The following is a 12594-nucleotide window of genomic DNA, read 5'->3' on the forward strand; positions in this document are numbered from 1 at the left end:
TAATAAATCCTGAATAATAATTAAATAATAATAATTGTGGAGAAGGGCAACAAGTCAAGTGATTTCCATATGTGTTCCAGCTCTCTGTCTGGAACACTGTCACAGGGCAAAGGAGAAGATCCCAAAGTGATGGTGTCACTAAGCCAAGGAGGTAGAAAGCAAAAGTTCTGGATTGCGGAAGCATCTGGAATTTGTGGGTTAGGGCACTGGAAGAAAGATGCACACTGGGGTTCTCAAGCAGTCCACAGAGCAATTCACCCTGGTTCAGTAGCCAAGGGCAGAACTGTGCACTCACAAGGTGAGATTTCTTGAGGAATCTGTCTCACAGAGAGTGCCAGCTGGGGCCGGAGAGCTCAATGGTGTTAATCAGGGTTGTGCAGTCCTAGGTAACATGGATTTCTGGACAACATAGGATGATCAGACCTTGCTGAGCACATCTGGCATTCAGCTGAGATGCCCAAAAGTCTAAGCCTTAGGAAGATGGGCCATATCCTAAAATAAGAGGTTAGCAATTTACAGCCTGAAGGCCAAATCCAGCTGGGTGCCTGTATGTGTTAACAGTTTCACTGGAATATATCCATATCTGTCTATGACTACTTTAACAATACAAGGGTAGAGACTATGACCTATAAAGCCTAAAAATTTATTATGTGGCTCTTCACAGAAAGTTTGCTGATCCATGCTACAGAGGAAACTTAAGCTAACTTACTTTCTCCCAGCACTTTCTTGTAAAATAATGAAAAACATTAAATAAAAATTGTATTCTTTAGGTTATTTTCACACTTAATATTTACACATATTACTGCATTTCATTAATCCTATTTCTTAGGAAAACTACTGAATATGGTCTAGAAAAGTAATTAAAATGTATATCAATTTAATGAACAGATCTGCCATACACAAAACTACAAGGAGAACAAAACAATACAAACGTTTGTAAAAGCTAACTAAAAGAATCCCAAAGTATCATAAAAAGAATCAGTTTAAGTATTTCTCTTTAGATTTCTGCACATCAACAGCAAACACTGACATCTGGTGGAAAAAAACTACAACAGATTTGAACAAGAGAACATAAAATATCTACTGGGACAGTCAACTACGTGTGGTTCTAAAATAACCACTAATGTATCTAAAACAGAAAATTTTTTTTTTTGTAGAAAATAGCTTTAATCATTATAAAATTAAAAATAATATGGCACTTCAAAGCCCTGAAACTGGTTACAAAAAACTCACAACTATACTGGGGTCAGTATCAAATGAGGCTCAGAATCTTTAACTGATGAGAAATTAGGACCAATAATTCAATGCACATGTGAGAGCTCTCTAGTGACTAAATGATAGTAATGGTAAATGTATATATTAGATACTGCCTTAATATGTAAATAGAAAATGTCTGAGTTATTGTCTATTTAAATTTCAACTCTCTAAATTCAGATCTCTTTAAAATCAGATAATGTCTTAAGGCCTGCCCTCTCTGCAACTTCCTTGTTAACTAGCATATAACTTGCTCATGATTATTACTACATAAAATTTAATTAGCAAAGCTGTATGTGGGACATTTTAGTATGATGAAGTCATTATCCTAAAACATTCTGTTGAGTATGTGAATTATAATTTACTAATGAAAAGAACCATACATCCAGTCATAAGGAAAATATAAAATAATTCCTAATATCTTACATGAAAATTAGTAAAGGGAATTTTTTCAATTATAGTTAGCTAAGGCGCCTAATGGAGTTAATCTTGACTTGTCACTCGGGCAAAGAAATGTTTTCCTATCTTGTAGAAACTGATATAACCCAACATCAAACTCTTTAGACTTTAAGTTAGCATTTACCATTTTTCAGGTTTGTGAAAATGAAAAGAAACGCTAATATTCTGGGTAAGCTAGCATGACAGGATATATACAAGGAGAATCTTTTTTGGTGGGCAAATTGGCACCATCTATCAAAACTTAAATTACCCCTGATTCAGTAATTCCCTACTTAGGGATCTACCGATTTTATATTTGGGCATACACGTTTATGCACATACTTTTCACTGCCTATAATAGAAAAAGTTTTTTAAATTTATAAATTACTAAGGGAATTTTTAAAGTAATTAAAAATTTATAATTTGCCCATGCAATTTTATGCAGATTTTACACAGTATGAAATCTATGTGTAATGCTATGGAAGGGTGTCAAAACATCTGGTTAAAAGGACAGGGAAAAAGATATGGGTCTATAATATGTTATTACTGTACTGTAGTAGTTACTGATTACTCCTTGAAAACTGGAGTAATTTCCATTTTTTATTTGACATGCTTTAAAAACATTTTTTTTTTTTTAAGGTTTAATTCATTTTTCAGAGACAGAGTATGAGGCAGGAGTGGGAGAAAGAGAGGGAGACACTGAATCTGAAGCAGGCTTCAGGCTGAGCTGTCAGCACAGAACCTGATGCAGGGCTGGAACTCATGGACCGTGAGATCATGACCTGAGCCGAAGTCAGATGCTTAACCAACTGAGCCACCCAGGCACCCCTTACTTGACATGCTTTAAAGAGAGATACGGATATGAAGAGTTTTACTTTTTTGCCATTTTTACTGTATTTTTCAATTTTCCTAAAACATATAAATTTTTAAAAATTGAACTGCTGGACAGAATCTAAGTTTTTCAAAGATAACTACAAAAAAGTCATGGCATTTTTATGCTCAGAAAAGATGTAAAAGTCCGTTAGTACTGAAATATATTAGCAGAGAATAAAGGCTAAAAAGACACCCATCACCTTAAAATGTTGGTATTTAAATAAGATTATAAAATTGTCAGCAATTGAAAATGTTTTTGTTTTTTTTTTATTTTTAATGTTTATTTTTTTTGAGAGAGAGAGAGAGAGACCACACATAAGTTGGGGAGGGGCAGAGAGAGAGGGAAAGAGAAATCCCAAGCAGGCTCCATGCTGTCGGCAGAGAGCCTGACATGGGGCTAGGGCTCATGAACTGTGAGATCATGACCTGACATGAAACCAAGAGTCAAGACACTTAACTGACTGAGCCACCCAGGAGCCCCCAAGAATTACCTTTTCTAAAAGCATTTCTCTTTCATTTTCTACCTCTTCACTCCAAACAGTCATATCATTCTTGGTTTTCTGTGTTATAGTCAGAATCATTAGTTTGTTGGTGGCTACTTCTGGAAACAGTGACTCAAAATCTATAAATAACAATAAAAATTTCAGGGAGAATTTTTTGTAAGAAGCAGTGTATAAAAGTACTTCTTTAGAAACATGGTGATTAAGTTAAATTATTGTGATACCAAATTGGATTTATAAATGCACATTATTTTTGAAAAGGATACTGAAATGGAAGTTTTAATTAACTTCAGCTCTTGGATGGGCTGAAATATTACTATCAATTCTGAAGAGCAAGTAAAGGTTACTTGTTATTGATCTTACAATTTTCAAAAAAAGTTTGTTATGATTTTTCTCAATATTATGTATTAGCTCATGAAATTACAGCTGTAATAAAAAGGAGAATAACTTCAGTGAAAAAGTTACTAAAAATTCTATTCTTATCTAATGCCAGCATGAGGTCAGATGTCAGGGGACATTTGGAAGACCTTACCTCGGCCATGTAATCTTTTCTGACCAGACACATTACAGTATTAAGTTACAAAGTATTACAATTCCTATGGAATACATTATTTAACACATTAGAAAATTAGTGACATTGCCTAGCAGTACACATGAGTGTAAAAATGTATAAAAGCACAATATACCTCTTCGCAGCAATTCTGGACATGTTTGGATTGCACACTCAACTTTGGCATTTTCAAAGTAAGTTTCTGCACTGTTGATTTCTTGTTCAACAGGTACATTATTACCCTAAGAAGAATGAGAAATATAAATAAAATCTGGAGTTCAAATAAAATATATGGTCTGTTATAAACTTGTCTTTCCTGGAAAGGTTTTAGAAATAATTCTAGTTAACTGGCTGTGGGGTAATTGTGTTATATACCCAAACTTTTCTCTATGATGAATAAAGATTTGAAAATTTAAAAATGAACACATAAATATATTAATATTCTAAGACTTGGTATGAGTAGAAGTTGGCTAAGAAACTAAAATGCCATGACTATGTCTTACAATGTTACCCTGATACTTTGATATCTACTTGTCCTTTCTTTTGTTCTATAACCTGTAAAATGGGGGAAAATAGCACTAACAAAATAACATGATTAAACATAAATTCTCCTACAGGATGAGGCTTTTATTCATCTGAAATTTACTGGGCACCTACTACACATCAGCTAACAAGAGCAGCCCTACAATGGTTAAAAAAAAAAAAAAAAAAAAATTCCAGTCTTCACTCTTAGGTATAAAAGAGCTAGTAGAAGAAAATCAGCATGAACAAATAAATGTAATGCAATATGAAAAGTGCTACAGAGTTACAAAGAAAGTCTTTTGGCAGTCTAAATGGGGAAATGCTTTGCTGGGGGAAATCAGGAAAAGGTTGAAATCCTCATATTTGAGCTACATGTTAATTAATGTGTATTATGTGGTTTGTAAAGAATACTAGGTAAAGCAGGTTAGAAACTGAGGAGGAAAAAACAGTCCAGCAAGAGATAAACAGTGCAAGCATATGCAATGGTTAAAGAGAATGGTGCAATTAAAATATTTACGGGTCACTTAGTGTATTTAAGTGTTTTGTGTTCATTTTCACATTTAATCCTCATAGCAACTTTATGGGCTAGGTATTATTATTATCCCCATCTTACATATAAAGAAACATTTAAGTAGTTTTCTCAAGGTCAAAAAATTAAGTGAAAGAGCAAACACCTGTGAAGCCAAATTTATCCTATCTCCATAGTCCATCTCACTATAATGCCTCTCTAAGAACTGAGGAGAGATAAGGAGGCCTTGAACTCTGGCTTTATTAGTGAGACTGAAAGGACACAAATAATTAAAAAGCTACATCAGAGATGGAAGCAATGTAATTTTGTCACTCTATATGGAGATGGGGAGAGAGGGGAGCCAAGTTTGGCAGAATTCTAATCTTGGGACAGTGGGAGAATGACTAAGTCACTTATGTTACTGATAACATGGGAGTGAGGACAGGTTTTCAGAGGGGTGGAAAAACCCCTAAGTATTAGACATATAAAATCTAGGGTATTTTAAAGCAATAATGATGTTTGGCAGGCAGACAGAAAAGTGTGAAGAGAGGTCAACTGTCTCCAAATGTTAGGTTACCTGATATAAGCCACAGTAATTGTGAGGGGCTGTTCCTTAATATTATGGCTTCGATCAAACAGCCTGAAACATCGCAGAAATTCAAAAAATGATGAGGATCAGGAGTTTGGCAGACACTCTGAATTGCATGTAACTTTCCATTTAGGTGAGCAACAATGCAATACCAGTTTGTTTATTGTTTTAATTTTTTTTTTTTTTAAAGTAAGCTCTATGCCAAACATGGGACTTGCGTTCACAGATGCCCAGATCAAGAGTTGAATGCTTTACCGACCGAGCCAGCCAGTTGCCCCTGCAATACCAGTTTAAAAATGTATTAAAAAAGAAAAAAAAACCTCAGAAGTTGATTTTTCTAAGTCTATCTTTTTTAGTTTGCTGGATCTCAAGAATTTCAGAGTTCTCAGGCATTTAAGTTTTAAATGCCTAGGAGTGTAAATCTAGTTGGAATTTGCTCCACAAAAAAATTATTTATAAAAGTGAAAAACAGGGAATCTATATTTCTAGTAATATAGAAATAACTAAATTATATTTGAATAAGAAGTTATTACACAATGTATTTTTGAAGATTTACTTAAGAGATTGTAATCTAATTTTTCTATTTTTGTTTCCTAAGAAAGAGCGAGCAAGGAAGGGGCAGACAGGGAGAGAGAATCTTAAGTAGGCTCCACACTGAGCATGGGGCTTGATTTCATGACCTGAGCTGAAATCAAGAGTCACATGCTCAGCTGACTGAGCCACCCAAGCGACCCCAAAGAGACTGTAATCTAAAGTAAAATTATATAGCCAACATTATGTATAGAACAGTGCCAAGTTTTAAAAAACTATGTATGTTGTTTCTGAGAATGTTGGAACTAAGTAGGTATTTTTAAAAACTTTTTCAATTCAAGTAACATGCTCACAGTTATCAGAAATTAATATAGTGTTAATAATTAGAAAGGCAGAATAAAGGATATTAACAATTTACCTGAAATTCATTCACATATTGTGCCATCACAAACTCATGTCTTTCACTTGATAAAGGTTCTGCTAGAACATCAGGTAAAGTTTTATGAACCTGGCTTTTCTTCTGTGACACAGTCCCATTGAGGTGGCAATCAAAACCTATGTTCCCAGGAAGCTGGAATCTCTGATCCTGAGGTCCAAATGGGCCCATAGTTTCATCAGGCCATACTGTTCGAGAGCCTGAAGAGGAACAACAAAATGAATCCATTTTCTCAAGTGCATTGGTGGACTGAAAGAATACTCTTCTTCCAAATAGGTATTTTTTATAAAACCGATAGATCTTTGGAATTTGCTTTCCTGTGTGAATATAAATTAGTTTTGTGTTGTTTTCAGCTCATAGGCAAATCAATTCTAAGGAGAAGGATTTAATAAAGTACAGTAATCCATACTATGTAATACCTAATAGTCAATAAAAAGAATATAGTAAATCTTGGAAGGAGTCCGGGAAGACAGCAGAGGAGGATCCTAAGCTCACCCCCTAACACAGAAACACCTAGGTTAACAGCCATATCAGTGCAACTAAACCAGGAAATAAGCCAAACACTGGCAGAATAGACTGCACAATTAATCATAGAGAAGAGGCCAATCAGGGTAGAAGGGGCACAGACGCAGCTGGAAACCATACTACTCTGAGAGACTAACCCCAAAGAGGAGAGACAAACACAGAGAAGGGAGAGGAACAGACCCCATACCAGACATGGGGGACCCACACTGAGAAGACAAGTCCCCATAACATCTGGCTTTGAAACTCAGTGGGGCTTAACTTTAAGAGTTTTTATAGTTAGTGGGTTTAGCTCTGGGAGAGCCAGAGGGTGATAGGAAACTGAGTTCCCACCCTTAAATAGAGAATGTAACAACAAACAATCCCACTTAGAGGCAGCATAGAACCAGCAGTTTGAAAAGTGCCTGAGGTACACATGAAGGAGATTTTTTTTTTTTAAACTAATCTCAACCTGTGTTGAAGTGTTGGAAAAACAAGGATCTGTAGGAAACTTCTCTGAGAACACAAGAGCTGGCAGGTGCAATCCCTCTCACTTCCACTTCAGCCTAGATACCCAGACATTTGTAGGAACCAATGTAAACACTCTCCACATAGCCTGCTAACACCGCGTGCTCACCCCTGCATTGATTTAATCCATTCAACCAGCTCCACTGGGCAAGAGTTGCCTGCAACACAGCTCTGGCAAGGTCTCTCATCCTGTAAGCAGCCCTGACAGTGACCATCATCACTCCAAAGTGATTCTTGCCATGGCGAGTGGAGAAGATGACTACACACACTAGTCTGACAGACATTTCATCTGTTGGTCACACCAACCAAAAGAGCCTCTCAAACAAAACAAAGTACCCTGCACTTCTGTGCAGCCCCTGCAAATGGGCTGAAAGTAGGCATCTGGACTGATCACTGATGCTGCCAACTACAAGCCCTTTCCTGCCCCAAACAGGCTCTGAACTGGACAGGGACCAAACCCTGCCCACACAAGCAAAATGGACATTCGCAGCCAAATGGATTGAAGGCAAATGCAGCTGAGCCACAAGAGTATGGTACACCAAACCCACATAAAAGACAACCTTAAAATGCCCAGTTCTGGAGAAGAGGGGACATTGTGCTACAAGGCACCACAAGATCTCTTCTTCATAAGGCCATTACTTTCAAGATCAAGAGAGATGTATCTTACTTTCCAAATATATAGAACAAACACAGAAATGAAGAAACAGAGGAATATGTCCCAAATGAAAGAACAGGATGATACCACGCAAAGAACTAAATGAAATGGAGATAAAAAATATGCCTGCTAAAGATTTCAAATGCTCATAAATATACTTACTGGATTTGAGAAAAGAGTGTAGCATCTCATTGAGACCTTCAACAAAGAGACAGAAAATATAAAAAGAACCAGTCAGAGATTGACTCTACAACTGAAATAAAAAATACACTATGGGGAATGAATAGCATTGTTGAGGAGGAAGAAGAATGGATCAGTGACTGGAAAGACAAGGTAACAGCAACCACACTGAACAGGAGATTAAAAAAAAAAATTAAAAAAAATGAAGAAACTTAGGGAACTCAATGACACCATCAAGTATAATAACAGTTGTATTAAAAGAGATCCTGGAAGGAGAAGAGAAAAGGGAATGGAAAATTTATTTGAAGAAATAATGGCTTAAAATTTCACAAGTGTGGGGAAGAAAACAGAAATTTAGATCCAGCAGCATAGAGAACACCCCTAGCAAAATCAACTGAAGGAGGTCCACAACATCACATATAGTAATTAAAATGGAAAAAGGAGTGATAAAGAGAATTTTTAAACCTCCAAAGAAAATAGTTACATACAAGGGAAATCTCATAAGGATATCAGCTGATTTCCAAGCAGAAACACTGCAGGCCAGAAAGGAATGGCAGGATATTTAAAGGGAATTCTCTGAGTGGAAAGAAAAGGCCATAACACAGAATAAGAAAATTAGGAAAAAATCTTACAGGTAAATACAAACAATAAAAGTAGTAGATTAATCACTTATAAAACCAGTATGGAGGTTAAAACACAAAAGTAGTATCAATTATATCTATAAAAATCAGTTACTAAAATCAGAAATAAAAATATGTCAAGTATGACATCACATACATAAAATGTGGGGGTGGGTAAAAACTTCATGCTTTTAGAACGGGTTCAAACATAAGTGACTGTCAATTTAATGTAGATTGCTGTACATATAAGATGTTCTATGTGAACCTAATGGTAACCACAAATCAAACACCTATAACAGATGTGCAAAAAATAAAGAAATCCAAGCATATCACTAAAGAAAGCCAAAAACCATAAGAAAGAGAACGCAACAGAGAACTACAAAAACAACCAAAACCAATTAACAAAATGGTAATAAGTACATACTAATAATTACTTTGAATGTAAATGGACTAAATGTTCCAATCAAAACAGTAAGATGGGTGAGTGAATGGATGAAAGAGCAAGATCCACCTAAATGCTGTGTGAAAAGACTCACTAAAGACACAGGCAGATTGAAAGTGAAGGGGTGGAAAAACATTACCATGTAAATGGAAGTGAAAAGAAAGCTGGGGAAGCAATAGTTCTTTCAGAAAAAAAATAGACTTTAAAAGAAAGACTGTAAAGAGACAAAGAAGGTACTACAAAGGGAAGAGTCCAACAAGAGGATGTAACAATTGTAAATATTTTTGCAGCCAACATGAAAGCACCTACATACATAAAACAAGTATTAACAAAAAGAAGGTGACAGCAATACATTAATAGAAGACTTTAATACCCCACTTACATCAATGGAAAGATCATCCAGAAAAATCACCAAAGAACTAATGGCTTTGAGTGACACACTGGGCCAGATGGACCTAACCTACATTCAGAACATCCAATCAAAAATAACAGAATACACATTCTTTTCAGATGCACATGGAATATTCTCAAAAGATGTTACATTACAAAACAAGTCTCAATAAGTTCAAAATCACTGAAATCACATAATGCATCTTTTCTCATTGCAACACTGAAACTACAAATCAAGGTTAAAAAAAAATTGGAAAGAATACAAATACATGGAAGCTAAATAAAATGCTACTACACAATGAATATGTCAACCAAGAAATCAAAGAGGAAATAAATACATGCAAACAAATAAAAATGAGAACACAATGGTCCAAAATCTTGAGATTCCTCAAAAACCTGTTCTAAGAGGGAAGAAGATACAGCAATACAGGCCCACCTAAAGAAGCAAGGAAAATCTCAAACAGCCTAACCATACACCTAATGGAGCTAGAAAAAGGAGAGCAAACAAAGCCAAGGAAAGGAAATAATGTAGAGCAAAAATACATAAAATGAAGACTAAAAAAACAATACATCAATGAAACCAGGAGCTGGTTCTTTGAAAAGAACAACAAAACTGATAAACCTTCAGTCAGACTCATTAAAGAAAGAAGACTCAAATAAAATCAGAAATGAAGGAGAAATAATGACACCACAGAAACACAATGGATTATAAGAGAGTATTAGGAAAAATAATATGCCAACAATTTGGACAACGTACAAGAAACGAATAAATTCTTAAAAACACAATAACCTTCCAAAATTGAATCAGGAATAGAAAATATAAACAGATTGGTTACTAGCAATGACACTGAATCAGCAACCAAAAAATTCGCTTTGTTCGTTTCTTACATTCCACATGAGTGAAATCATATGGTATTTGTCTTTCTCTGACTTACTTCACTTAGCAAATGCTATCTCCACCCATGTCACTGCAAATGGCAAGATTTCATTCTTTTTTATGGCTGAGGAGTATTCGATTGCATATATATATATATATATATATGTACATATACATACACACCACATCTTCCTTATCCATTTATCAGTTAACAGTACTTGGGCTGTTTCCATAATTTGGTTATTGTAGATAATGCTATAAACATTGGGGTGCGTGTATCACTTTTAATTAGTATGTTTGGATTGTTTAGGTAAACATCTAGATGTGCAATTGCTGGATCACATAAGTATGTATATATACACACACACACACCAGCAATTGCACATCATATTTACATATACACACATATATATACACAATACATATATTGTGTATATGGTTTATACACACAGAAATCTGTTACATTTCTATATACTAATAAAAGGAGAGAGAAATTAAGAAAACAATCCCATTTATACTAGCACCAAAAAGAATTAAATACCTGGGAATAAACTTAACCGAGAGGTAAAAGACTCATACTCTGAAAACTGTAAAACACTGATAAAAGAACTGAAGATTCCACAAACAAATTGAAAGATATATGATGCACATGGATTTGGAGAACCAATATTGTTAAAAATGTCCATATTATCTAAAGCAATCTACAGATTTAACGCAACTCCTACCAAAATTACCAACAGAAGTTTCACAGAACAAGAACAAATAATCCTAAAATTTGTATGGGACCACAAAAAACCTTTAACAGCCAAAGCAATTGTGAAAAAGAACAAAACTGAAGGTACCACAATCCCAGACTTTAAGATATACCACGAAGTCAGTAATCAAAGCAGTATGGCACTGGCATAAAAACAGTCACATTGATCAATGCAACAGAATAGAGAGTCCAGAAATAAATTCACACTTTTATGGTCAATTAATTTATAACAGAGGCAACAATTTGTAATGGGAAAAAGATAGTTTTCAACAAATAGTGTTGGGAAAATTGGTTAGCTGCATGCAAAAGAAATGAAACTGGACCACTTTCTTATATACAAAAATACTCTCAAAATGGATTAAAGGTCTCAATGTGAGAGCTGAAACCATAAAACTCCTAGAAGAAAACAGGCAGGAAAAAAAAAAAAACCAAAAAACCAGGCAGTAATTGCTTTGACATCAGCTACAGAAACATTTTTCTAGATATCCTTTGTCAAGGGAAACAAAAGCAAAATTAAACTATTGGGACTATATCAAAATAAAAAGCTTTTTTGCACAGTGAAGAAAACTATCAACAAAAGGACTACAAATCAAAAAGGCAGCATACTGAATGGGAGAAGACATTTGCAAATAATGTTTCTGATAAGAGAATAATAATATACAACATATATAAAGAACTTACATAATTTAACATCAAACACCTGCCTCCCCCCACCCTGCCCTGCCAAATCAAATTAAAACACGGAGAGAACAGACATTTTCTCCAAAGACAATGGTCAAAAGACACATGAAAAGATCTGAACATCACTAATCATCAAGGAAATGCAAATCAAAAACCACAATGAGCTATCACATTACACCTGTCAGAATGGCTAACATAAAAACTGAAGAAATAATAAATTTGGTGAGGATGTGGAGAAAAAGGTACACTTGTGAAAGATGCACTGTTGGTGGTAATGCAAGCTGGTGCAGTCACTGTGGAAAACAGTATGGAATTTCCTCAAAAAATAAAAAACAAAATTACCATATGATTCAGTAATTCCAGTACTGGGTATTTAACCAAAGAAAACAAAAACACTAATTCGAAAAGATACATACACCCCTATGCTTACTGATTCGTTACAATAGCCAAGATATGGAAGCAACTCAGTGTCCATCAACAGATGAATGGATAAGAGGATGTGGTGTATATATACACAATGGGATATTACTTCACAATAAAAAAGAATGAGATCTCGCCGTCTGCAACATATGGATGGATGCAGTGGGTATAATAATAAACAACATAAGTCAAAGACAAATATTGTATGATTTCACTCTTATGTGGAATTTAAAAAACAAAACAACAAATAAGGGAAAAAAGAGACTGAATCTTAAATATAGAAAACTGGTGGTTGCCAGAGGGAAGGTGGTTGGGAGGGAAGGGTGAAATAGTTGAAGGGGATTA

General features: G+C 35.0%; 1 protein-coding gene across 2 annotated transcripts in view; it reads right to left on the minus strand.

Moving 5' to 3' along the window:
- Window positions 1-12594, minus strand: part of MMADHC (metabolism of cobalamin associated D) — a 37184-nt gene that overhangs the window by 2180 nt on the left and 22410 nt on the right. For both annotated transcript variants that reach the window (XM_042948752.1, XM_042948753.1), the window contains exons 4-6: window positions 6184-6401; window positions 3752-3857; window positions 3057-3187 (exon numbers count right to left, since the gene is read on the minus strand). In XM_042948752.1, coding sequence (XP_042804686.1) covers window positions 3057-3187; window positions 3752-3857; window positions 6184-6401 — 455 coding nt within the window. The remainder of the gene's footprint in view (window positions 1-3056; window positions 3188-3751; window positions 3858-6183; window positions 6402-12594) is intronic.

Source organism: Panthera leo, chromosome C1, assembly GCF_018350215.1.
Source record: "Panthera leo isolate Ple1 chromosome C1, P.leo_Ple1_pat1.1, whole genome shotgun sequence".
In the NCBI taxonomy this organism is placed as follows: domain Eukaryota; kingdom Metazoa; phylum Chordata; class Mammalia; order Carnivora; family Felidae; genus Panthera; species Panthera leo.